The sequence below is a fragment of the Quercus robur genome, chromosome 4 (genome assembly GCF_932294415.1).
Source record: "Quercus robur chromosome 4, dhQueRobu3.1, whole genome shotgun sequence".
NCBI lineage: Eukaryota > Viridiplantae > Streptophyta > Magnoliopsida > Fagales > Fagaceae > Quercus > Quercus robur.
The window spans coordinates 16506077-16532530 of NC_065537.1; the positions used below are offsets into that span (position 1 = coordinate 16506077).

The 26454-nt window shown below is 36.0% G+C and overlaps 1 protein-coding gene across 2 annotated transcripts; it reads right to left on the reverse strand.

The window, feature by feature from the left end:
* Positions 1 to 1172: 1172 nt before the first annotated feature.
* Positions 1173 to 4567, reverse strand: LOC126720704 (uncharacterized). Of its 2 annotated transcripts, none has more exons than XR_007653611.1 (3): positions 3592 to 4567; positions 2456 to 2632; positions 1173 to 2360 (listed from the first exon to the last, which is right to left on the reverse strand). XR_007653611.1 is itself a non-coding variant. In XM_050423463.1 (3 exons), the coding sequence occupies exons 1-3, from the start codon at positions 3799 to 3801 to the stop codon at positions 2110 to 2112; spliced, it is 501 nt and encodes a 166-aa protein (XP_050279420.1). In that variant the 5' UTR covers positions 3802 to 4565; the 3' UTR covers positions 1173 to 2109. The 2 variants fall into 2 exon arrangements, 1 of the variants encoding a protein (XP_050279420.1); XM_050423463.1 differs by having other exon boundaries at positions 3729 to 4565.
* Positions 4568 to 26454: the final 21887 nt, after the last annotated feature.

Consider the following 26454-nt stretch of genomic DNA (forward strand, 5'->3'; position numbering starts at 1 on the left):
CACCCTAGAAGCAATTAAATTAAATATAAGAGAGATGGGTATTACATCATATTAGTATGTATGACAACCATTACTTTCATCATTCATAAGATCAATAATACATGAAAGTATTATCCATGCATATTTATCAATGATTATCCATGACTTGTCAATACATATTTAACAATGATTATCCATGATTTGTCACTATCAAAACATGTGCAACGCTTAGGAGTCGTCCTTGGGAGACGCCTTAAGGATCTCTATCATTAAAATTTCAAATTAAAAGCTATTTGCACACAACCAATGGCATCATAGCCATTGAAGTTATTCATACACAACTACCAAAGTCAACTAAATCAAATTTGTTTAAACACAACCAACATAATCATCATTCAATACAAAACAAAAAATGGTTAACCTAAAAGACGCTCCAATACCACGACCCTAAGTCACGAGTAGAGCACAACACCATCATTCAAACATGACTCAATGAAAAGCTGTTGAAACACATCTAGCATCATCATTCAAACATGACTCAATAAAAAACTGTTCAAACACAGCTAAAAATACTAAGTTGTTCAAACACGACTAGCATCGTCATTCAAACATGACTCAATGAAAAGCTGTTCAAACACAGCTAAAATACTAAGTTGTTCAAACACGACTAGCATCGTCATTCAAACATGACTCCATAAAAAGTTGTTCAAACACAACTAAATACTAAGTTGTTCAAATACGGCTAACATCGGCATTCAAACATGACTCAATAAAAAGTTGTTCAAATACACCTAAAAATACTAAGTTGTGCAAACACGACTAACATCGTCATTCAAACATGACTCAATAAAAAGCTGGTCAAACACAACCAAAAATACTAAGTTGTTCAAATACAACTAACATTGTCATTCAAACATGACTCAATAAAAAGCTGTTCAAACATAGCTAAAAATACTAACTTGTTCGAACACAAGTAAGATCATCATTCAAACATGATTTAATGTAAATCTATTCAAACACAGCTAAAGAATACAACTAAGGTCGTCATTGAAACATGACTCAACAAAAAGCTATTCAAACACAACTAATAACACTAAGTTGCTCAAACACAGCCAAAGATTGTTGCCAAGCTAGTCAAATATGACTAAATCATCCCACCACGACTGAAGGTAAAAAGTTGCTCAAATGCAGGCTAAACATAAAAGTTGTCTCAACACAACTAACATCGTCGTAAAGGGTTGTCCAAGCATAAAAAAGTTGTTTACTACAACTAAAAGTAGGAAATCCATAAATCTATCTATCTATCATCAAAGGAATTGTTTAGTTGCCCAAAACAACGGGCTCTAAAGAGAAATATTGTTCTTGCCTTGGAAGGAAAAAAATATACAAGAAAGTAGAAAAAATAAAAGATTATTGTTCATTAGGGATAGGGTCTGCAAGGGTTACAACTGTTGCCTCCTTAATTCCTTTAGCAACGTCTATGGCTTCCTCCATCACATTCTCTGCTGTAGCCTCAGAAGGATGATCAGACATAAGCTCTTTTTCAATGTCCTTAATAGCCAAGCCAAAAAGATCCATGCTTTGCCATCCACTTCAAGAGAAGATCAAAGCCCTCCAAATAGTACTTGCATAATTTGTCAGAGTACTCATCAAAGACATTAAAATCCTGTACCACTATGGCCCCAACTTTCTGTAGCTTCAGCTCCAGGTCCCCAATCTACTTGTACTTCAACTTGCAGAAGTACTTCTCCACTTGTAGGCTTTTCTCCAAGTTTGCCACATGCTCCTTGTCATTCTCAGCTTCAGCAATGAGGATGGCAACCTTATTCTTCATCGTCTTATTCTCAGTGGATAAAGACTTTATCAAAGGCTCGGACGTAGCCACCTTCTTTTCCAAGTCCAAGAACTTCCTAGAGACGAGCAGAGACTCCCCCAAAGCCTACAAAGAACCTCCCTTAGCAGAAATAAAGCAAAGGAAAAGAAAAAGTAATGGCGGCCTACAGCGCTTACTGCACAAGCTTCTGAATATGAGACGACATCACCTCATTGGATGACTTTGCCATCAGAGGACTCAGGATTGTCCATAGAAAGTGCCTCGTGGGCCTTCAAAGCTGTTGCATCAGCATCGTCTTAGAAGGTATGAAGGAAAGATTTCCCACCAGATTTCCTCCTTTTGCTAATCTCCTCTCCACCAAAGGCAATCATCTCCAGTGATAAAGTGGGAGAGGTAGGGCACTTGGTAGGAGGAGGTGTTTTTGTGGAATCTTTCTTAACAACATCACTAGCTTTCTTCATGGACAAAAGGCCACTAGCGGTCCCGCTCTTGGCCTTCTTCTCTTGAACTTCAGCTAATTTTTGCTTACTAAACCTAGTTGTCATTACTGAAAGGATAAAGAAAAGGTCAAAAAAAAAAAAAAAAAAAAGAGAGAGAGAGAAAGAGAGATAAGAAGAAGACAAAAGGAAAAGAAGCACCTACTCTTTTTTACAACTTCCAAGTCTTTCTGAACCTTAGTAGATGGTTCTGGGCCAAGGAAATGAAGAAATAAAGATTGAAGAGAGACAAGCTCCTCAAAATCCTTGATGCTCTCCAAATATTCCCTTACTTTTTCTACACAAAGTTGGTACCTCTTCTTTAGATGAGGACGCTGGGCAACTACAAAACAAGAATACGAGTAAGTCACCTATCACCGTCACTCCTAGAGAAAGGGAAAAACAGCTAAAAAGACAAGGAAGATGCACCAGACACAAGAACTCCCCAACTACAAAAAAACTTGGGCGCTTCGTCCAAGTCCTTACTAGGGACGAACTCCCAACCACTTCCAGAGATAAAAAAGAAATTTGGCTTCCAGTTTCAGAAAGATGAGGGGTAATCAAGGATTAACCTAGAAGCCCTATCCCACAGCTTTAAACTCATAATAGCCAGGGTCCTTAGGCTTCCTTAGAAAATAAAAAAGGAGGAATTCACCCCTCATAATGACATCACCCTCATTGGCAGACATCCATACCACCATGCAAGAAACAAGGATTTGCCAAGAGTTAGGCACCAACTGCACCAGAGCAAGATGCAAATAGAAAAAAAGCTCCCTAACAAAGGGATGGATAGGAAAATGAAGGCCATTGGTAAAATCAGCCTCGTAGAAACAAACCACATCAGCATACAAGCGACAAGCTCTTTCTTCATCTTCGGATCCTAATTTATACAGAATCAGGGAACTAAAATCTATCCCTAATTCGCTTCTCTTCCTTTTTAGAGAGAGAACATGAGATGTTCTAGGCCTTATAGGGGGTAGAAATAGAAGTGGCCTTTGAGACCACACGATCATCAGACGAGGATAACCCCATCTCTAGGTCACTTGACCTTACCTCAGACATCCTCAACAACCTAGCTACTCAGCAGAATGAGAAACTAAAGGAAACAAGGAAGAAAGGATAGAAGTATACGGACAATCCTTCCCTATGAAGGAACTGATCCCCTTAAGATGCTTCCCTTCTACAGACTCAAGTAAACTACCTAAATGAGCAAAAGAAGGCTATGGATGGACAATATGCTCTAACAGCAGAATAATCTACCATGGAAGAACCAGAAAAGAAGAAGAAGCATGAAGGACTTACTAGGAAATGCTAAACAGAGAAAGGAAGCTCAGAGGAGAAATAAACCCTGGAGCAGAGAACTGAATAAGGAAAAATACAAAAAAAAAAAAAAAAGGTAAAGAGGAGGGAAAAATGCGAAACAAGTGGCCAAAACTCACGCAGGAAAACCGAGACATGTTCGCACGTCAAACACATCCTAGCCGTACTCGTGGCGCCCAACCGCCCAGACATCAAATCCTCATAAATGCATAGCACACAGAATATGAAGCATCAGATGAATTTGTTTTAATCTCGTCTTTTAGACAGGATAACGAACAAAGGGGTAGCTGATGAACTAGAAATTTATGGTCGTCATTATACAAAGATCGTCATTCACCTAGAGAAGACATTACATATTTATTACGATCATTGATGACAAAACGTAACTAATGGACCAACGGTCACAGAATGAGCTGTGGCCTCCAGAAAATTATTCTGTAATGCACTAGCCGTTGAGCAGAACTGCAACACATCATTGCCCATTAATGAGGCATACAACTATAAAAGAGAAGATAACAGAAGCTAAAGGTACACAAAAATATTCTACGTAATCATTCTCTACTCATTTTTTCTCTAGAATCTTTCTCCCTTACTGACTTAAGTATCGGAGGCTGTTTGGCTAATGCCACACCGGTGTGTTACTCTTCCACCCAGTTCATTTCGCAGGTTTCTCATCTGCAGAGACAACCCCATTCATAGCATCGTCCATCCGCTACGACGAGGAGCTCAACTATTGATTTTTTGCATCATCACAGTTAATGTAAAGAAATTTGGGGTTAGCTTGACAAATTTGTGTTTCGTGTTCTAAAGTGATTTGCCCTTAGATGTATTAGTTGGGTATACAATTTAACAATTGTATGGTTAGAGGTTGTTATTTTTTGTCATGTGATGCTGATTAATCTTACCCATGATTAATCTTTTCGCTGGCTTCCTAGAAAAATCTTAAAAGCATCCGAGAAGATGGAATGATGTTAAGGAATTGTATCATAAAAATGGGCCAGCTCTTCAAGTTACTCAGAATTTGATACCCGTTTTAGTTTATCCTTATATTACACTATTGCAGATTTTCGTTCTATAGAATATTTGACACACACGCTAAATGTGTCCACCGTTCTTGTCAAATCAAGGGTTTAGTATCTATTCTTAAGAATAATTTGTACGAGTAGAACCAAAATATTGTAGTATATATACTATACTATATATAAGGCACAAGAACATATAGACAAACATATATAATTCGTCACTTATTTAGCTCATGTAAATCTCGAAAAGGTTAAAGATACATATTCAAAGCAGTTCCACTATGGAGAAAGAAAGATTTGTATATAATCTTTCAAGAACCTAGTAATGGGGGACAATAGCTGGAATATTAGATCAATTAGCAACAACGATTCGAGAATTGATCTGAGATTCCAGCTATTGTCCCCCATTACTAGGTTCTTGAAAGATTATATACAAATCTTTCTTTCTCCCTAGTGGAACTGCTTTGAATATGTATCTTTAACCTTTCCGAGATTTACATGGGCTAAATAAGTGACGAATTATATATGTTTGTCTATATGTTCCTGTGCCTTATATATAGTATAGTATATATACTACAATAGTTTGGTTCTACTCGTACAAATTATTCTTAAGAATAGATACTAAACCCTTGATTTGACAAGAACGGTGGACACATTTAGCGTGTGTGTCAAATATTCTATAGAACGAAAATCTGCAATAGTGTAATATAAGGATAAACTAAAAGGGGTATCAAATTCTAAGTAACTTGAAGAGCTGACCCATTTTTATGATACAGTTCCTTAACATCATTCCATCTTCTCGGATGCTTTTAAGATTTTTTTAGTGAGTCAGCGAAAAGATGAATCTTGGAAGAGATAAATAATGTAATCTACAAAATGATAAAAAAGATTTGTAAGACATTAAGATGCTTTTAAGGTTGGTGAAGTCTGAGACTATCAACCAAACGATGGTGATCCAAGCAACTATAAAAAGCATGGCTTTGTGGCTATTTCAGAGCAGGCGGACCTTCACCTTCAGCTCCAAAATCCAAATATTTCAACCATGTTTGCCCTGTTGTTCATACTGTTTACCACCATCATCGCACTACTAATTCCAACCCTCTCTTCACAACCACCACCACCACAACCCTCCCTTACTCCACCTCCACCATTGATAGCGCCAGATAAATCAAGTTCCAAAGATTTAACTTTATCAAGTAAAAGCATATTCTCAGTTTTCACATTGTTCAAAAGTTCATTAGCATTAAAAAGTTTAACAAGCAAACTTCTTATCAAGCTCAAGAGATTCAATTTTCTTCAGGCCAAGTTCAACATTCATAGCATCATTTACAGCAACTTTGCAAAGTTTATTATAGGCCTCTTGAAGGTTTGCATCTTCAGAGAGTTCCCTATCAGAAGGGTTCTCTTCAACAGATATGCTCTTATCGAGTACAGTAGTAGCAATCAGACTCATTATCAGAAACTTTACCATCACTAAGGGTTACAGCCATAGCCTTACCCTTAGACTTCAAATAGGTAGGACATTCAGATTTCATGTGACCATACCCTTGACATCCAAAACACTGAGAACCCAAATAATTATTAGAAGATTGACCTACTTTTTCTATAGGTTTATCATTATTGTTCACCTTAGTGGGATCATGCTTCTTAAAGTTTCTAGGTTTAGCAGTGTTCATGCCTCTTGCCTTTCTGTTAATATTCCTAAAAAAGTTTCTAACATCATTAACTGACTTAAGAGCCATTGATTTGGATTTGGTAGTTTTGGGTAGATCCAACTCATAAGATTGAAGAGATCCTACGAGTTCATCAACAGGGATGGAGTCCACATCCTTGCTTTCAATAATGGCAGTCACCTTGGGTCTAAAGTTTTCAGTTAAAGATCTAAGAATCTTCCTAACAATTTTAGGTTGATAATAGATTTCACCCAAGTTAAAAGCAGAATTAACAATGTCATTCAATTTAGCATAGAATTCATCAAAAAATTCATCATCATAAATCCTAATACTTTCAAATTTAGAAGTTAATTGCTGCAATTTATTGATTTTGACAGTCTTTGTGCCTTCATGCACAGTCTGGAGGATATTCCAAGCAGTATGAGCAACCTCAACATTAGAGATTCTCTTAAATTCCTCCATAGAAACAGTGTTAAAGATAGCATTCATAGCCTTTCTATTAAATGTAGGTGCTTCTTTTTGAGAAGTTTCCCACTCACTAACAGAAGTAGTGGGCTTCTCCCATCCGTATTCAACGGAGTTCCACACTCTTTCATCAATAGATTTCAGGAATGCTTTCATCCTTACTTTCCAATAAGCATAATTATTCCCATCAAAGTGAGGAGGAATAACTAGAGAGTATCCGTGTTCCATGACAACAGGGGTCAAGGATCAACTCAGTGATCAAAAGATCAGCAACAACAGAGCAACCCGCTCTGATACCACTTGTTGGTTTTTAGACTCCTTAAAAACAATTGATTTAACTTAGGAAATTAGCCAAGTTGTTACTTAGTCCAATTTAACAAATCTAGGTTATCACAATAACAAATATCATAACATGCAAAGCAGTAGAAAGATAAATAACACAAAATATGATCACCCAGGAAACCAAACTGGTAAAAACCTAGAGAGGATTTGACCTAGCTATCTTCAAGGTAAACTTGAATCCACTATCTTGAAAGAATCGAAGTTCATACAATAAGACTTACAAGCCCCCATGTTTGACTTCTTATTGCTACCAACCAGTAGAACTTACTGACATGACCACGTGCAAGCTCCGAATTCACAGACTCCTTCTTTCTTGGATTCACCACCAGATACAAGCAAACCCGCTTGTGTTTTCTTTAAACTTCAATGGCAGCAACCGAGTTGATCATCAAGGTGTAGATAAATCTTCTCCTTGAAAACCCTAAGTTTGTGTAAAGGAAAGCTCCTCTAGATCTCACAAGAGATTTACACAAACCGCAATATGAGCAACACTAAAACGTGGCTAGGGTTTGCCTTTCATACTTAGGACAAATTAGAAACCCTAAAAACGTTTTAAAACAACTAGGGCTGAGTTGGAAATTCTGTAGAAAAAAACATTATGCCCAAGCTTCGATTGATCGAGCCAGGCCGAAATGCATAATGCTTTCCTGCATTAGCTCGATTCCAACTTTACATAAATGCACAACTTTGAGCAAGACTAAAACACTTCTAAACACATTATTTTGATCATGGTTTACCAACAATACAAATTAGAATTCTAAAATAAATAAAATTCTAAGTCTTTAGAACCTAACAGTTTTGTAACCAAGAAGTTTCGTGATCTTCATTGTGTTAATGAACTAAAGAACTTTAAGCCAACATCCTTCTCAAGTTAGCGGTTAGTTACGTATTTGGATCCGTGCATCGATTTGGTTAGTTACGTACTGGGAGCTGTGTATTGAAATGAGAGATTGTCACTACAGAACAAGTCCAATTGTGTATTGGGATAAGGATTCAACTGTAGGGCGTATTGGGGAAAGGAGAGATTGTTACTACAAAACAAGTCCAAGGTACTGGGATTCCTTTACTTGTAACAACTTGTTGTGATAATAGTGGATTCTCGAGAGTGGTGACCTCAAATTCACCTAGTGGGGTTTTGTCTTGGAAGTTTTCCCCATTCGTAAACAAATCATTTTGTCAACTTTATTTTCTACTTCATATTAACTTAGTTGGTGATTTGTTTGTGCTACCACGTGTATTGCATGTTAATTAAATTAATTAATTTACTTGGTTAATTAATTGGTTAATTTATCACAAGGGGTCAAGTGGTATCAGAGCAGGCACACTCTAATTAGGGTTAATCTTTGCTGTGTGCTCCATTGACCCCTGTTGTCATGGATAGAGGAAAATTGTTAATTATATCTCCTTTATTTGATAGCACTAACTATGCATACTGGAAATTAAGCATGAAAACTTTCTTACAATGATTAGATGAAAAAGTATGGCTAGCTATAGAGATAAGCTGGGAAGCGCCGACTGATTAGGATGATGCTAAAATCAAGGTAGCTAACTTTAACAGTAGGGCATTGAATGCTTTATTCAGTGCAGTCACGAATAAGGAGTTTAAGAAGATATACTCTATTGAAACTACCAAGGAAGTATAGACCATCCTCTAGATGACCTATGAAGGAACCAAGGATGTCAAGGATTCGAAGCTTCAGAGGCTTACTACAAGCTTTGAAGAGATCAAGATATGAAGGAGGATAAGTCGTTCGATAAGTTCTATGCCAAGATCAAGGACATAGTGAACTCAGCCTTTAATCTTGAGGAAACCATTCCTAAACCCAAGATTGTTAAAAAGGTGCTCAGATCTTTACTCGAGAAATTTCATGCCAAGATCATTGCAATTGAGGAATAAAAAGATATTGACAAAATTCCTTTGACATTTGACAGAGCTGGTTAGGAATCTGCAAACCTATGAGTTGAGTTTGACAAGAATCAAGAAATCAAGTAAGGGAAAGAGCATGGCACTAAAGGCCAAGAGCAGTGACACTGATAAGTCTTCAGATGATGAAGATTCTAAAATGAAATCCTACATTACAAGGCAGTTCAAAAGTTTATGAAAAATGCCAATGCTAATGATTTGACAAAGACCGCAAGCAGTCCAATTCGTCTAAGTTCAAGAGCCAAGACAAAAGGAAGAAGAATGCTAGGGATGGTGGTCAGTATACTATTCCATCAGGATCTAAGTGTTTCGGGTGTCAAGGCTTTGGACACATGAAACAAGAGTGCCCTACATATCTCATGACCATTGGGAAACACAAGGCACTTGCTGCTACATTGATCAACACCGAACTTCAGAATGATTCGAAAAATGAGGATGATGGAATCCTGAATGCCTTCACCGGCTTTGTAAATTCTACTGAGGGGATTGTTGAAGATATGGATGAAGAAAAGGATTTGGTGGAATCTAAGTTTAAAAAGATAGACAAACAAGATGACATCCACACAGCCTATGCAAAATTATACAAAGTCTTAGAAAAGCATGAGAAGTTGTATAGGTTTGCCGCCAAAAAGCTCAGCAATGTGGAGCTTGAGCAAGAAGAAATCTACTTGAAGTTTGATGAAACCAATCAGACCACTGGAGCACTAAGATTTGAGAATAATTTCTTGGTTGAGAAGACCAAGAACCTTGAAGCGGAGCTGTTTCAAGTCAGAGCTCAGTTGGACAGAACTTCAAGTGCAAAGCTTGACGAGATGCTCAGCTTTCAAAAATCTACTTCTGATTGAACTGGTTTAGGGTATGATTCCTCTTCACCTAATATTGCTTCTTCTAGTACTACTGTTTTTGTTTCACCTACTAATAATTTTGATTTTGAGAACCAAGATGTCAAAACTGCTTTAGCTAGTGAGAACATAGACAAGGGTAAATTTATCTTAGGAGCACCCTTTAAGTTTTATAAGAAAGAGACTAAAAACCCTAGGGCTAAGAAGAGCAATACTCAAAAGTCTTAACAGAAGAAGTAGCATCACTGTGGAGCAACTGGACATGCTCGACCAAATTTCTATTAATGGCTAGCCACACAACAGAGTAACAGTATGATCTCATCGGGAAACCAGAATCAATTTCCATTCTTTTTTGCTTCTCTTGGAGATCTACTTAAAGCCCTCATGTTCCTTTTGAACTTGAACGGTTTCAATTCTTCCCCCCGACCACTGGATCAAGGGTTTGCTAAACAGAAAGGTTTTTCTAAGGTGTGGAAGGAAAAAGGCTCAAAGTGACTTAGTCACTTTTCCTTTCTCTCCTTTTCTTGTTTCTGAGTATGCATTACTTTTGTGTTTTGCTTTTTTTTTTTTTTTTTTTTTTATTCAGACTAGTTTTATGCTTTGCTTTGTTTAACATGTTTTTGCTTTTTTGTTTTCAGTTTTGCTTCATTTTTGTTTAACAAAAGTAGAGTGTTTGTGTACATTGGTACTTGTGTACCTTGGATGGCCATTGAAACAAAGATTTCTAAATTTTGTATCTTTTGTAACTTAGATGAGCATCTCTATGCACAACTAAGCAAGTGAGCTTTGTGACTCGTGTTTGTGATTAGTGAGATTAAGTAATATCTTGTACTTAACACTCGTATCAGTCTTTTTGACAAGGACTAGAAAATCCTAAAAGAAAGGCATAAACAATCATTTTACCACTGTTGCCTACTAATCATGAAGTGACATCTATATGCTTCTGCATAGCAAAAGTGCAATGTCAAAAGCTTAACATCATTGGGTATTTCTTTTCTCTCTTATATGCCCATGCATGATATTCTCAACAAAAGAAAATTTGCAAAGAAAAATAAAAGTAGAAAGAATCAAAATGCTTTATATATGATTGCAAGCGTGTCTTCTAGAAGATATGGGAGTTATAGGATGTACCTCGAAGGTGATAGTGCCCATCAAGCAGTTAAGATTGTGTGTAAGTTAAAGTGATTTTCTCGTATCTCAAATTATCATAACATGTAGAAACTTATGCAATCTTGTAATGTTCTTCACACACAACATGCAATATTCTTTGCTACTTTTGATACACGTGCAAGTATAATGTGATTTGGCCATCATAAGGAACACATGTGTTAATGAATGCTCACTAAACTATCTTGACTTGTTTTTGAAATATAAAATTGGTTAGACTTGTTTAGTGTATGTATGTGTGTGTTTTTGGTTTAAATGCTTGTCATTTTTCTTGTTGAGAGATGAATTTGAGAGCTTAAAATGTTGTTTAGATCTTTGGCTGAGTAGCATGTTTGATTGCATTTGTTAGGACTAGTGTCCTTAAATCCTATTGTATGATGCTATGTATGTTATTATGTACGACATTATGCATGACTTAATGTTGTGATTAATAAAGTTGTTTAATTATTATCTAAAATAGTGGTAACATGAATATTTAAACATTATCATATAGTCCATGAGATACATAGTATGTGATTAATGTGAAAAGTCACAGAAGATATAAGTCACAAGTTCTTTGTAAACTCAGAATTTTAGTTCGTAGTCAGTGGTGAAATTGGTCATTTCATCTGCGAAGACTATAACATATCAACTAAGATGATTTGTCTTGATCATGGAACGTGAGACTTCTAGTTGATATGTTGATATGTTTTAAGAGTTAAGACATATTGAACTGGACCACTGTGAGATTTATTATTCTCCTATGACTGTCAAATGAGCAATAAATCTCACAACTGTCAAATGAATAATAATGGACTTGATCAAGAAATGTAGGTTGCTTTCATATATCAGGCTGAGATATAAAGTAACAATCAAAACCTTAGTATGTTGGGCAGCCACATTTAGTGTTGATGGAACATATATTCTCAAGATGGAATTCATAGTCTCTTAACGGAGATACAAAATATTCTCTTGAAATAAGTTTAATGGATTTGTTATTCAGAATGTTAGGCCTAACTACTTTAGTAAAGAGTTACTAAAGTATATATTTATGAAATTGGATTTCATAAATATATGATGAATAACTTAAAGGATTAAACTAGGTACTCAAAGATTAAGATGTAGTAATCTACAAAGTGGCATTCTACATTAATGACTTTGTATTACTATGAATATTTTATTAAGGGATCGCATGTACAATAAAGTCTTGGGATATAATTTATTAGTAAGGCCTAGAGTGCAATTATATTTATATAGTACTATTAAATATAATTAATGGTAACTTTGGACTTGTCAAGAGTTGACAGAAAAGCCTAAGGTCTATTGTAGCTAGAGTCTTATTTATTCCCTTTTGGCCCCACTTCAAGTCACATACTAAAGTCCAATTGGAAAAGCGCAAAAGGCTAGCCTAATTAGATAATCAGTTAAAAGGAGAGAAACATACAGAATTTTGAAGATACATGAAATGGATTGTATGTGAGTGTTGGACGCTTTCTAATTCTGTCTTGAACATACACATATAACTGATTGAGAGACAACACTTCTTGGGTACAAGTGGAATTGGATTGAAGATTAAAAGTGTTCCCAAGTATTTCTAATCTTTGTTTTGAAATTCACCACACCAAGATACACTCTGTTTTTCTTATATTCTAAATCTTATACAGTACATGTTATTAATTACGAATGAGGTAGATCCATTAATATTCTACTGCATATGTTTTGTAAGTGATACAAACATGTATTTTTCCATCAAATGGTAACAGAGCGGTCTTCAATTTCGAATCTGTTTAACATGTTTTGTGAGTTTTGGAATCAGATATAATAGTTTCATATTGTTAGATGATTATGCATTTAATTTTCTGCATGGTTATTGAAACTATGCTTTGATAAAAACTGATATTGATGTTATGATGTTGTTTAAATTTGAATTTAAGTATGTTAAATTGAACTTTAAGGCTATAGCATCAATGGAATTCAGTTTTGATATCAATCTTTGTCTATCATGTTCAAATGATGGTTGTTTGTTCATGAAAAACCGTTGAAAATTGTTTGCATCTGCCCGTTAAAAACTGAAAACACGCGTTTTTTGCAGGTTATCTTCTCATGAAGTTACTCATAAAAAATGTCTCTGAAGCACAAAACTTTTCGCAAGTTAGCTTTACTCGTTAAACAGTTCCGAGACAGTCGCGAAAGTTTCTGTCTGAATTTTGTGTTTTCACTATTTTTCCTTAACCCATTTTCAAGAGAAGAGCTTAGTCGCGAACTTCCCAATCTTAGTGAAAGGTCAGTATCGGAGAAATCTACTCCAAGCGGTAATCGATCCACTAGACAATCAGTTGGGATACATGGGTTAGCAAGAGACACTTTAAGCCTAATCTACCCGATGTACCTAAGCTTCCAAACTCCTATTCCAACAAGGCTTCTCAGAACCGTGTTTTGTCTAGCTCTCTAGATCCCGCAACAAGCTCCATGTTGCATCTGCCATCCTTGGCTTCTTCGAATACTTCCCAGCAGCACCAAAACCTCACTGAACACTTTGAAAGGGTTTGGTAAGTGTTTGAGTGATCAACCTCTCAATGATATGGAAATTGAAAGGTAGGAGTTGAGGAATATCCATAAGCAATTGTTCAGAGGATTGTGGATATAACAATCTCTAACTCTCAAGGTTTATGGCTAGGGTTTTCTCTCTAAAGCACTCCTCAACTTGGAGTAGATTGCTTACATGTTTTAGAGAGAAAACCCTAGCCATAAACCTTGAGAGTTAGAGATTGTTATATCCACAATCCTCTGAACAATTGCTTATGGATATTCCTCAACTCCTACCTTTCCATTTCCATATCATTAAGAGGTTGATCACTCAAACACTTACCAAACCCTTTCAAAGTGTTTAGTGAGGTTTTGGTGCTGCTGGGAAGCATTCGAAGAAGCCAAGGATGGCAGATGCAACATGGAGCTTGTTGCGGGATCTAGAGAGCTAGACAAAACACGGTTCTGAGAAGCCTTGTTGGAATAGGAGTTTGGAAGCTTAGGTACATCGGGTAGATTAGGCTTAAAGGGTCTCTTGCTAACCCATGTATCCCAACTGATTGTCTAGTGGATCGATTACCGCTTGGAGTAGATTTCTTCGATACTGACTCGAAGATACTGACCCGAAGCATGTGGACGTGTCGCATGATGGGCTAAATGTTAAGGTTAGTGAGAGCCACGTGATGGAGTTAGGTGCATCTGCTGACATACAAGGAGCATCTTCAAATGGGTCGACTGCAACAAAGTCCAAGTCATCTTGGATTAGATTTAATGGAATTGATTTTGGGCTTGGAGGACTACCAAAGGTGTTGCTGCCGTCCATATGTAAAAGGCAAATCTTATCAGACTTTGAAGAAAAACAAAATAGTAAGGGAGAGGAGGTAAGAGTTAAGTCGGGGAAGCTAGATGATGTGGAAGTTATTGTTTCTAAAGAAGTGGCGAGGGTGGACGACCACCCTTGCTAGGAGTGATAAGGCTGTTAAATTGGAACTGCCAAGGGCTTAGGAACCCTTGGACAGGGTGAAGCCTTTGCAAACTTGTGAGGGAACAAGCTCCCACTGTGTGTTTTCTTATGGAAATACGATTGGACAAAGAGGGATTTGATAATTTGTAGGGATATTTGCCATTCCAGAATAAAACTATAGTTAAACAGCCGAACACAAGGGGTGGATTGGCTTTATTATGGAAGAAAAATGTGGTGATTGTTAGGTTCTAAAGACTTAGGATTTTATGTATTTAGAACTCTAATTTGTATTGTTGGCAAATCATGATCAAAACAATGTGTTAAGAAGTGTTTTAGTCTTGCTCAAAGTTGTACATTTATATAAAGTTGGAATTGAGCTAATGCAAGAAAGCATTATGCATTTCAACCTGGCTCGATCGATCGAAGCTCGGGCATAATGTTTTTTCTGCAGAATTTTCAACTTAGCCCTAGTTGTTTTAAAACATTTTTAGGGTTTCTAATTTGTCCTAAATATAAAAGGCAAACCCTAGTCATGTTTTAGTGTTGCTCATATTGCGGTTTGTGTAAATCTCTTATGAGATCTAGAGGAGTTTTCCTTTACACAAACTTAGGATTTTCAAGGAGAAGATTTATCTACACCTTGATGATAAGCTCAGTTGCTGCCATTAAAGCTTAAAGAAAATACAAGCAGGTGTGCTTGTATCTGGTGGTGAATCCAAGAAAGAAGGAGTTCGTGGATTCGGAGCTTGCACGTGGTCGTGTCAGTAAGTTCTATTGGTTGGTAGCAATAAGAAGTCGAGCGTGGGGGCTTGTAAGTCTTATTGTATGAACTTCGATTCTTTCAAGATAGTGGATTCAAGTTTACCTTGAGGATAGCTAGGTCAAATCCTCCACAGGTTTTTACCGGTTTAGTTTCCTAGGTGATCATATCTTGTGTTATTTATTTTTTTGCTGCTTTCCATGTTATGATTTTTGTTATTGTGATAACTTAGACTTGTTAAATTAGACTAAGTAACAACTTGGCTAAGTACCTAGGTTAAATCAATTGTTTTTAAGGGGTCTAAAAACCATTAAGTGTTATTAGAGCGGGTTGCTCTTTTGTTGATGATCTTTTGATCACTGAGCTAATCCTTGACCCTTGTTGTCATGGAACACGAACACTCTCTAGTGATTTCTCCTCACTTTTATGAGAATAATTATGCTTATTGGAAAGTAAGGATGAAAGTATTCCTGAAATCTATTGATAAGAGAGTGTGGAACTCCATTGAATACGGATGGGAGAAGCCCACTACTCCTATTAGTGAGTGGGAAACTTCTCAAAAAGAAGCAACTGCGTTTAATAGCAAGGCTATGAGTGCTATCTTTAACGTTGTTTCTATGAAGGAATTTAAGAGAATCTCTAATAGCGAGGTTACTCATACTGCTTGGAATAACCTCTAGACTATGCATGAAGGCACAAAGGCTGTCAAAATCAATAAATTGCAGCATTTAACTTCTAAATTTGAAAGCATTAGGATGTCTGATGATGAATCTTTTGATGAATTCTATGCTAAATTGAATGACATTGTTAATTCTGCTTTTAACTTAGGTGACATCTATGATCAACCTAAAATTGTTAGGAAGATTCTTAGATCTTTAACTGAAGACTAAAATTGTTAGGAAAATTGCAAGGATGTGGACTCCATCCTTGTTGATGAACTTGTAGGATCTCTTTAATCTTATGAGTTGGATCTACCCAAAACTACCAAATCCAAATCAATGGCTCTTAAGTTAGTTGACAATGTTGAAGGTGGTGGATTTGATGATAAGCTCTCTACTACAGAGATTACTTACCTTGCCAAGAATTTTAGAAACTTTCTCAGAAATAGTAACAGAAAGGCAAGAGGCATGAACACTGCTGAACCTAGAAACTTTAAGAAGCATGATCCCACTAAGGTGAACAATAATGATAAACCTAGAGAAAAAGTAGGTCAATCTTCTAATAATTCTTTGGGTTCTCAGTGTTTTGGATGTCAAGGGTATGGTCACATAAAATCTGAATGTCCTACCTATTTGAAGTCTGAGGGTAAGGCTATGACTGTAACCCTTAGTGATGGTGAAGTTTCTGATAATGAGTCTGATTGTGATGAGGATGGAAACTTCATTGCTTTCATCACTACTACTGTAGTCGATGAGAGCATATCTGTTGAAGAGAACCCTTCTGATGGGGAACTCACTGAAGATGCAGATTTTCAAGAGGCCTATAATAAACTTTGCAAAGTTGCTGCAAAGGATGCTATGAATGTTGAACTTGGCCTGAAGAAAATTGAATATCTTGAGCTTGATAAGAAGAATTTGCTTGTTAAACTGTTTGATGCTAATGAACTTTTGAACAATGTGAAAACTGAGAATATACTTTTGCTTGATAAAGTTAAATCTTTGGAACTTAATTTATCTATTGCTAGATCTACTATTTCTAAACTTGATCAAATGCTGAGTGTTCAAAAGTCTTCTTCTGACAAATCTGGATTAGGTTATGTTGAAAGCATCTCTGTATCTGCTCCCCATTCCATAATGTTTGTCCCTTCATCTTCTTCTAAACCTTCTGTAAGTGAGATAGTGAGTGAAACTGTCAAACCCTCTGTGAGTGAGGTTGTTAAACCCATAGAAGTTTCATCATCTAGGAAGATTAGGGTTAATCTGAAAGAGTCTAAGTCTAAGAAGCCTACCCTATCTAAGGACAAGACACATGATAAGCCTGCATGGGTTTGTCACTTTTGTGGAAAGTCTGGACACATTCGTCCAAATTGCTACAAGCTGCAAGCTGCAAAGAGAGCAAACAAATCAAAAGTACCTGTACCTCAAGCACAAGATCCTATAGTACTTATTGGAGAATTGGTAAAGGCTTTAAACCTTTATTCCAATCCTGGAGTTGGTAATCATTCCCATGTGAATAAGAACTCCAATGCTCATGGTGCATCTAAAAGGTTTTGGATGCAAAAGACTTGAACTAACTGAGTCTTTCTGACATGGTCCTTGTGCTTCATTGCTTTACCCTTTATGACCATTTGTTCTTTGGTTTTGTTTTGTGTTTTCTAGGATTTGCATTGCATAACATTCTTGCATTTCATTCTAGTTTCTTTTTTTTTTTTTTTTTTTTTTTTTTTTTTTTTTTTTTTTTTTTTTTAATAAAAAAAGAAAAAGAAAAGAAAAAGGAAGCAAATTGTGTTTTGTACTATTCTTCTTGGTTTTTGAAGAACAAGGTTGATCAATTTATTTTCACAAAACATGTTGTTTGTACCTTATTTAGCTTTGATGAGCTTACTTATTGCACTTTACTAGTTGAAACTTTGTAGTGCATGTTGTGTGAGAAAGATGTTTACGGTTTTTGATTACTCTGTCTTAATCTTGAAGTCACATGTTTTTGACTGTCGGACTTGAACTTATAGAGAAAGGCATAAATAACCATCTCACCACTGTTCACTAGCCAATCATGAACACCTTAGTGCATATCATAAGATTTTGTGCTCGAGAAGTGTAGCACATGTACGAAAAGAACATAAGGTGAAGCCTCGGTTTAAAGTGCTTAATACTTAAAATTGGTGTGTACTATTAGGCTTGATGCCAAAATCACATGACTTAAAATTGGTGTGTATATTATCAGGCATAAATTCAAGAAACTTACATGATTGCAAGCTTATGATCTAGGAGATGTGAGAGTTATATGATGTAACTCTTTAGGTGATAGTCTCTTTTAAATTCTTTGTGATCAATTTTGTAGACCTTGTGATTGATTGCTATTCACATATCACCTCACATGTATCTCAAGCTTTTGCTAGTTGCACACACTGCACGAGTTATTCTTTGCTAAACTTTGTGTATGTTATTATGTGTGTTTATGGTCTGACCAACCAAGTTTTGCAAATACTTTGAATTTTGTGCAAAATTAATTTGTTGCTTGAAAATTTATAGAGAATGCAAGAAATTTATTTTTGGGAAATTTGGGCTTAAAATTCATGTTTTTGAAAATCACATCATCACATACTCATGCATATTGCTCTTAAATTTCAATGCTTTGAGTCGATTTTGAATTTTTTTCAAAAAACTGTGTTTTTCCTCAAATTTAGTGAGCTTCTACCCATTTCGATCAATCCATTCTATTTTTCGATCAATCAAAATTTTTTAAATATGTTAGAGAGAGCCTCTGTCTGTTTCGATCGATCGAACTCTTTTAAAATTGTTTTGTTAAAGTCTCTGTCTGTTTCGATCGATCGAAAAAGTCTCTGTCTATTTCGATCGATCAAGGTTGTTTTTCGATCGATCGAAACTCGTGAATCATGTTTTTTAAAAAGTTAGATTGGACTTTTTCAAAGGAACTTTTTCAAAACTTTTCAAACTTTCCTCTCTCTCTCTCTCCGACTTGGCTAGGCTCCACTAAGGATTTTTTGTCATTTTCCTCTGAAATTTTTGCAAGGTTTTTGTCTCCCAAGACGGGTAAGTAATTTATGTCCTTCCTTTTGCATTTTATTTCATGTTTTCATGCATTTTTCATGCATATTCATTGGTTATTTTTGGAACTATTCATGATTGGGGTTTTTGATGTTTCAATCCTCTTTTTCTGAAATTGATCATTGGGTTTTGTCTCTATATTGTTATATTCATGATATATGTTGGTTAATTTGATCAATTTGGGGATTCGTGAAAAATTGAAAATTCTAGGGTTTGTAATTGATCCGAATTGAGGATTTTGTTCAAATTGGGTTAAATTGATGAAATTGGCTTGTTCAATTGATGTAATTGGTCATTATTTTCTGAAATCTATCTTGTAAGATGATCAATTAGTCAATATCTTTCAAATTGATCAAGTGGTTTTCCAAATTTTGGGGTTTTTTTTTGTGTTAATACCTCTATGCATCATGCCATTTAAATTGTTCATGCATCATATAGATTTTTGTTCTATATTTTTTTATGTGCTAACTTACAGTCTGCCCTTGGTTTTTTCTTTTGTGTTTTTGTTCCTTTGATTTGTGTTTTGGTCCTTATCCTAGCACCATGCCTAGGAAAACTAGAGCCCATAGGACCCTTTCCACTTCCTCTGAGTCTCCCTCTAGGAGTGAGGTGTTTAGGAATGATAAGTGCAAAGAGGCCTTTGATACTTTGAACAGTAAGCGTAAGATTTGGGCTGAGCGTGCTGTGGTTTTAGATGAGATTGATCCAGCCATTAGGGCTAACTTTGAGTCTAGAGGTTGGTTGCCTCTCTTAGAGATAGATCATCCACCCCTGACCGTTCTGATTAGAGAGTTCTTCTCGAACTTCTCTTGCCATGTCTATGATTCCAACACCCTTGTTAGGAGTTGGATACGAGGTGTTGAGTTCACCATTACCCCTCGGGTAGTGGCTAAGGCTCTTGGGGTTCTGTTTGTTTGGGAGCCTGACTATCCCTATGATGAGTCACCCTTTTTAGATGTTGTCATGTTATACATCACTGGGTCATCTATCTAGTAGGGTTTTGATCCTCGGATCACGTCCGCTAAGCTTACTGAGATTCCCTATCTCTTCTTTAGGATAGCGTGTCATTCGTTGTGGTCTATTTCTCATTTCCACACCATCCCTCTAGAGCGATGTGTGATTTTGTATGCTTTTATTTCTGGTGCGTCGATCAGTTTCCCTTATTTGTTCCTTCGTTCTTTGAACGAGATTCATAGGAGTTCTGTCGTAGGGCATGTGCTTATTCATCCTATTTTCATTCATAGGATTTTGCTCTTTTTAGGTCTAGATGGTTTTCCGTTTGGTGAGCCTGTTCATATCATTGCTCCCATAGGTGCCACCTTTCTTAGACAGAGGGCTGCTCACATGCGAGCTGTTCCTTCGTGTCCTAAGGGTGCGTCATCTAGTGTTGTTCCCCCTCCTCCCTCTTCTACAGGTGCTGATGCCACTGAGACATCAGGTGCTGCTACTACTGATGCTGATGTTCCTCCACCGACTACTTTGGATGATTCAGACATTCAACGTACGTTGGATCATGTCTTGACCGTTCAGGTGACTCATGGACAGATTTTGGTGGACATGCTCGATGAGATTCGTGCCTTGCATGCGGAGTTGGTACAGTTTAGACCACCTCCCTTTTGATGATGGAGTTTGTTTGCCCTTTGGCATTTCGTCACAAAAAGGGGGAGTACTTTGGAGAGTTTTTGTTTTCAGGGGGAGAGTATTTCTTTGGTTGGAGCTTGTGGAGTTTAGATTGTATTTTGGTGCTTCACATTGTATTTTACCTTTTTAGCTCTTGCCATGTTTTGATGGGATATTTATGTTAGGGGGAGTATTTTTGTTGATACTTTATATGTTTCTTGTTTCAAACTGTTTATTCATTTATATTTACTAGCGTTCAACCCGCGCAATGCGCGGGACACTTTAATTCTTATTCATGGTAGAATATTTAAAAGTAATAATAATAATAAAATATTTAAATTCTATTGTTAGGAAATTGCTATTTTCACTAAGTGTTTAATCCTACCAATATTATTCTCTAATAATATAAACATGATATCATAAAAACTCCATGATAGCTCCTTAAGCCAACTAATCATAAATATGATATCATAAAAATCTTATGATAACTCTATAGATGATTAATAGAAAACTAAATACTTCTGTCAAAAAAGAAAAAGACAAAAATTATTCAAATGACAAAAATATTCCCTATTATTTTTTTTCATAACCAGCCTTTTTTTTTTTTTTTTTTAAAGGAGATTATAAAATCCCTTTTAATCTGTGTTTATGCATGAAATATATTCAAATGAAACATAATGAGGGAAAATACAAAACACCTCATCACCATTATAGGATTCTTACTATAGCTCCCCAATTTACGTTGCAAAGAGGACAATTAATTCCAAGAATTCAAAGTAAAAAAAAAAAAAAAAAAAATATATATATATATATATATATATCTTGAGGTTGGGGGGGGGGGGGGGGGAGAGAGAGAATGAGATCCCTTAAAGCCAATCCTTATTTTGCACTTGCACTGATTGAAACTAAAAATTGGTCCCTCAAGATCAAATGTCCAAGCCTATGTAAAAGCAAAGAAAGTGGCTATGGTAGGCCTAACCAAGTCTTCCATTATAGAATTTTCTCAATAGCAATCATTAAAAGATAAGAGCCAGTACCAATAGAAATCTGCATTGCCTTGCTCTTTCCTTGAGCCGTGTACATTTGATTTTCAATTTCTTGATGCTTCCTACTACTGTCCTTTTCCATCAACTCCTACTTCATTAAGATCTTGATAATATTTGTACTTTTCTCAATATCACCAATATTCATTTTCTTATTTGTCTCTACCTCTTTTTCAACTACTCTCTGGCTCTAAGTATCAATTAAGACCTAGCAAAATAAGAATAAAATATTCATAAAAAATAGCATTAGCATAACACATAAATGATGCATTGAGTTGCACTTTATAAAACTCAAAGGAAGATATCCTTCTACTTCACTCTTGTAGACAACATCCATCCCATTTAGCATCTTGCCAAAGACAACATGGAATCACTTTGCTGTTAATTAATTTGGCCAAAAGTATAGGGTATGTTTAGGTTGTTAATACTTAGGCTCTACAGAACCATATATCTTGTTTATTTTTTTCCATAAGGATTATATAAGTAAAAATAAATTATTATATTTGCTAGGTGTTCTACAAAAGCCCTCCCAATAGGTATTTTATGTTTTGAATACTCATTTGATTTGCCTTCTTTTGTTCCTATGCAAATAAATCTCCTGTTGTGGAGCTTTTAATGCTATAAACTAATGAAAGAGAATCGCAAACAGCTTATGTAGTTAGGAAAAATCAAAAACCCAATATGGTTTGTGGCAATTATTTTTAAAATAGAACATAATAGCTTGACAAGTTAGTTGAATACAGAATAAGAATTAATTGAATGCAAATATTTGTTTCTTTGAAGAGAAAGCTGGCTAAAATATGCAAATCAGAGCCAATTCAAACACAAATACACTAAAGGCCCGTTTGGATTGAGGGGAGAAAGAGGGAGGGTGGAGGGGAGTAGAGTAGAGTTGGTAAAAATTAAGCTAATTTTGGGCCAAATTTACTCTACTCCCTCTCCTTCCCCCTCAATCCAAACGGACCATATTGGACAAAATTTAGTACAAAGTATGAGATAAACAAAGAGAAAATCAGGTTGTCCTTACCTTTTAGTTTGTTCCTCAATCTTCTTGTAAATTTCCCAAGTGTTGTGCTTGGCAAAGAACTAAGCAAATCTGTGTTTTAACAAAATGTAGGGTTTGAAGGTTTTTCAAATTATAGGAGAGAAAGATGAAAGAGAGACTACAAAGGAAAGGTTTGACCCATAAAAAATAAACAGAAATTATGTAAACTTGTGAAACTAAAGAGACATTGGAATTTCAAGTGCATTCTCAAAGAAAAAAAATGTTGCAAGGATCTTAGTTAAAAACTAAGTTTTGAACTTTACTCTAACTATTAAAATCAAGAGTGAAAATCCCTAATATTGCCCAAACCAAAATATAGAGATGATAATTTGAGACTAAATCATCCAAAGAATGAGAATAAATCCATCTATCCTTCAATAGGGATCAAAGGAAAACCCTAGAAAATTCAGCAAGAGTGGAAAATGTTAAATATAGAAATTCAAATAAGAAAGTACCGTTGAAAAGTTACAGGAATTGAAAATAGTGGGTGAAGTGGGAAAGGGTGCGCTTACCTTCTAGATATACTATTGCAAAGAAGGGATAGGGGCAGGAAAAATGAATAGAGCAGCAAGGATTGAGGCAAGTATGGATAGAGCAGATGGCAATTAGAAGGGAAGGGATAGGGCAGAGAATGAACAATGTAGTTGGTAGTTAGAATGAATGAATATTGAGAGGGAGAGTTCCACCACTAAAATACAATTTTCTGGCTCATTGGAATTCAGCTGGATATGCCAATGAGCTTAAGAACCAAAACAATACTTATTAGAATAATATTGTACCTATTCTATATAAAAGAAGTACATGAATAGTGCATCTTTGCAGTTTTTTTATTACTTGCAAACCTAATAGCGACCACTCATTTTTTGGTTGTGTTAATACAATTCACACACCATCAACTGTAAAACTACAATAACAAAACACATTGTTCGCAATTGTTTACCATTAAAACAAAAGTTTAAAGTACCTAACCTCGTTAATTATGCAGATAGAGTGGAAGGCAATAAAAACTTTTAATAGAAAATATGAAAGAAAAGCCAAATGGCAATAACAAAAACTTATTCTAAAAGAGAACCAAGTAATAGCATTAAAAACAGGACTGGCCCATATTAGACTCCATACCACACACTTGCCTTGACACACAAACATTTACCACCTCCAAGACTTTTACCAAATTAAACAAAAATGAAACACAGCTTCTCCCATAAATCTAAGTTGCATTTGTTTCCCTTCGAGTTTCACTAATTGTTTGCAAATTAATTGTGGCTGTAGGGAATATTTTTTCTATTAATGAAGCAGTCCTATTTAGTAAGTTCTCTGCTTATCTTCCTTTTGAAGATAAATATATTCCTTTCTCAAAAGATAGATTTGTGTTAATTCTCACAATTAGTCTTAAAACACATCCACTTAAAGCAAAGTAGCCACAAAAGATAAAAAGTCAATGCTCTTGGGACTTGGGAATATGGATATTAGTATTACACATTTGTGGTGCATGATTAGAATACAAATTGATCACAAAGTACCATGACTTGAATACACATCTTACTCAGTCATGAGGCCACATTTAAGGTAAGACATTATTTTATTTCTATAATACCAAGATTGTACCATACGTAGCTAATTGGCAATAAAAATGAACTCAACAAAATATGGCCTATACCCTATTTAGCAGTCCTATTTAGCCACAAAGATTCATGTTACTATAGGATTTGGATTAAGGAAAAACTCTCAATTTACTTTTTCCTTCCAACTTGATTTGTATTGTTTATAACTTTGTCTAACTCTCTGTGATGACCAAAAAATCCCAAGAACTTCCCTAAAGATATCCCAAAAGCACACTTGGAAGGGTTCATTCTCAAGTTGTGTTCCCTGCATCTTTCAAAGACTTGCCTTAAATGCAACAAATGCCCTAAAGGATTCTTTGCCTTTACCACAAGAGCATCAACATAATCTTCCACTTGTTTACGAAGCATATTACCAAAGATCAAAGTCATAGTTCTTTGGTAGGTAGCACCTACATTCTTCAATTCGAAAGGCATAACCTTATAGAAATAGTTTCTAAAAGTGTTTTGAAGGCAATTTTTGAAACATCTACTAGGTCCGTAAAGATCTTATTATACCCACTATAACCATCCATAAATGAGAAACGTTCATGACCAGATGTCGCATCTACCAGAATATCAACATTAGGAATTGGGAATTCATCCTTTGGAGAAGCTTTATTAAGATCTCTAAAATCCACATAGATTCTTATCTGACCACCTTTCTTCTATTGGGGTTTATGCCCTAAAATCCAATTTATTGGCATGTCATAAATAATTAAATTGTTTAATTATATGAAATTATCTATAAATGAACTAATGGGACATTATCATAATCCATGAGATGCATTGTATGTGATTTATGTGATTTAGTCACAGAAGATATAAAATCACAAGTTCCTTGTAAACTCAAAACATAGCTCGTAGTCGATGATGAAATTGGGTATTTCATTTGCGAAGACTATAACATATCAATTAAGATGATTTGTCTTGATCATGGAAGTGGAGACTTCTAGTTGGTATGTTGATATGTTTTAAGAGTTAAGACATTTTGAACTTGTAACGACCCCGCCCCAACTGTGTAGATATTGTCCACTTTGGAGCCCATACCCCTCATGGTTTTGTTCTTCCCCAGGTTGCGCTGGGGAAAAGGCCTCTACACATTGAAGGGAGATCATTCTTTATAAACACATTCTCATGTGCTTCCCTAGGCGATGTGGGATTCCATGGAATGCAAGACCCCCCTTTTTGGGTCACTACAATCCACCCCCCTTACGAGCACACGCGTCCTCGCATGTGGGACCCACACTTCCGGCTAGGGCATGGCTTTGATACCATATGTAACGACCCAAGGAAAAACGCTAGCCACATCTGCGCTATACCTCAAAAGGACTAGTTACAATTGAGGCTCCTTATAGTTGTTAATAAAGCCCAGTTCAACCCAGTAAATATCCGATGTGGGACTCATCACACACCCACACACATCACACAATTAATCAAATTGGGGTATCACAATCTCCCCCACTTAAATCCCTAACGTCCTCGTTAGGGCCCGCTTTGTGGGGTAGTGTTTCTGAGCCCACACGGGGTTACCGGGCCGGCTCTGATACCATATGTAACGACCTAAGGAAAAGCGCTAGCCACATCTGCGCTATACCTTAAAAGGACTAGTCACAATTGAGACTCCTTGTAGTTGTTAATAAAGCCCAGTTCAACCCAGTAAATACCCGATGTGGAACTCATCACACACCCACACACATCACACAATCAATCAAATTGGGGCATTACAGAACTGGACCGTTGTGAGATTTATTATTCTCCTAATGACTGTTAAGTGAATAATAAATCTCATGACTTTTATTTACATGAACTCTTAATCCTGAGAGAATAATAGACTTGATCATGAGGTGTAAGTTGCTTTGATATATCAGGACTGAGATATATAAGACATGATCAAAACCTTAGTATGTTAGGCAGCCATATTTAGTGTTGATGGAACATATATTCCCAAGATGGAATTCATAGTCTCTTAACGGAGATACAGAATATTTCCTCAAGATAAGTTTAATGGGTTTGGTTATTCAGAGAGTTGGGCCCAACCACTTTAGTAAGGAGTTACTAAAGTATATATTTATGAAATTGAATCTCATAAATATATGGTGAATAACTTAAAGGATTAAATCGAGCACTTAAGGATTAAGATGTAG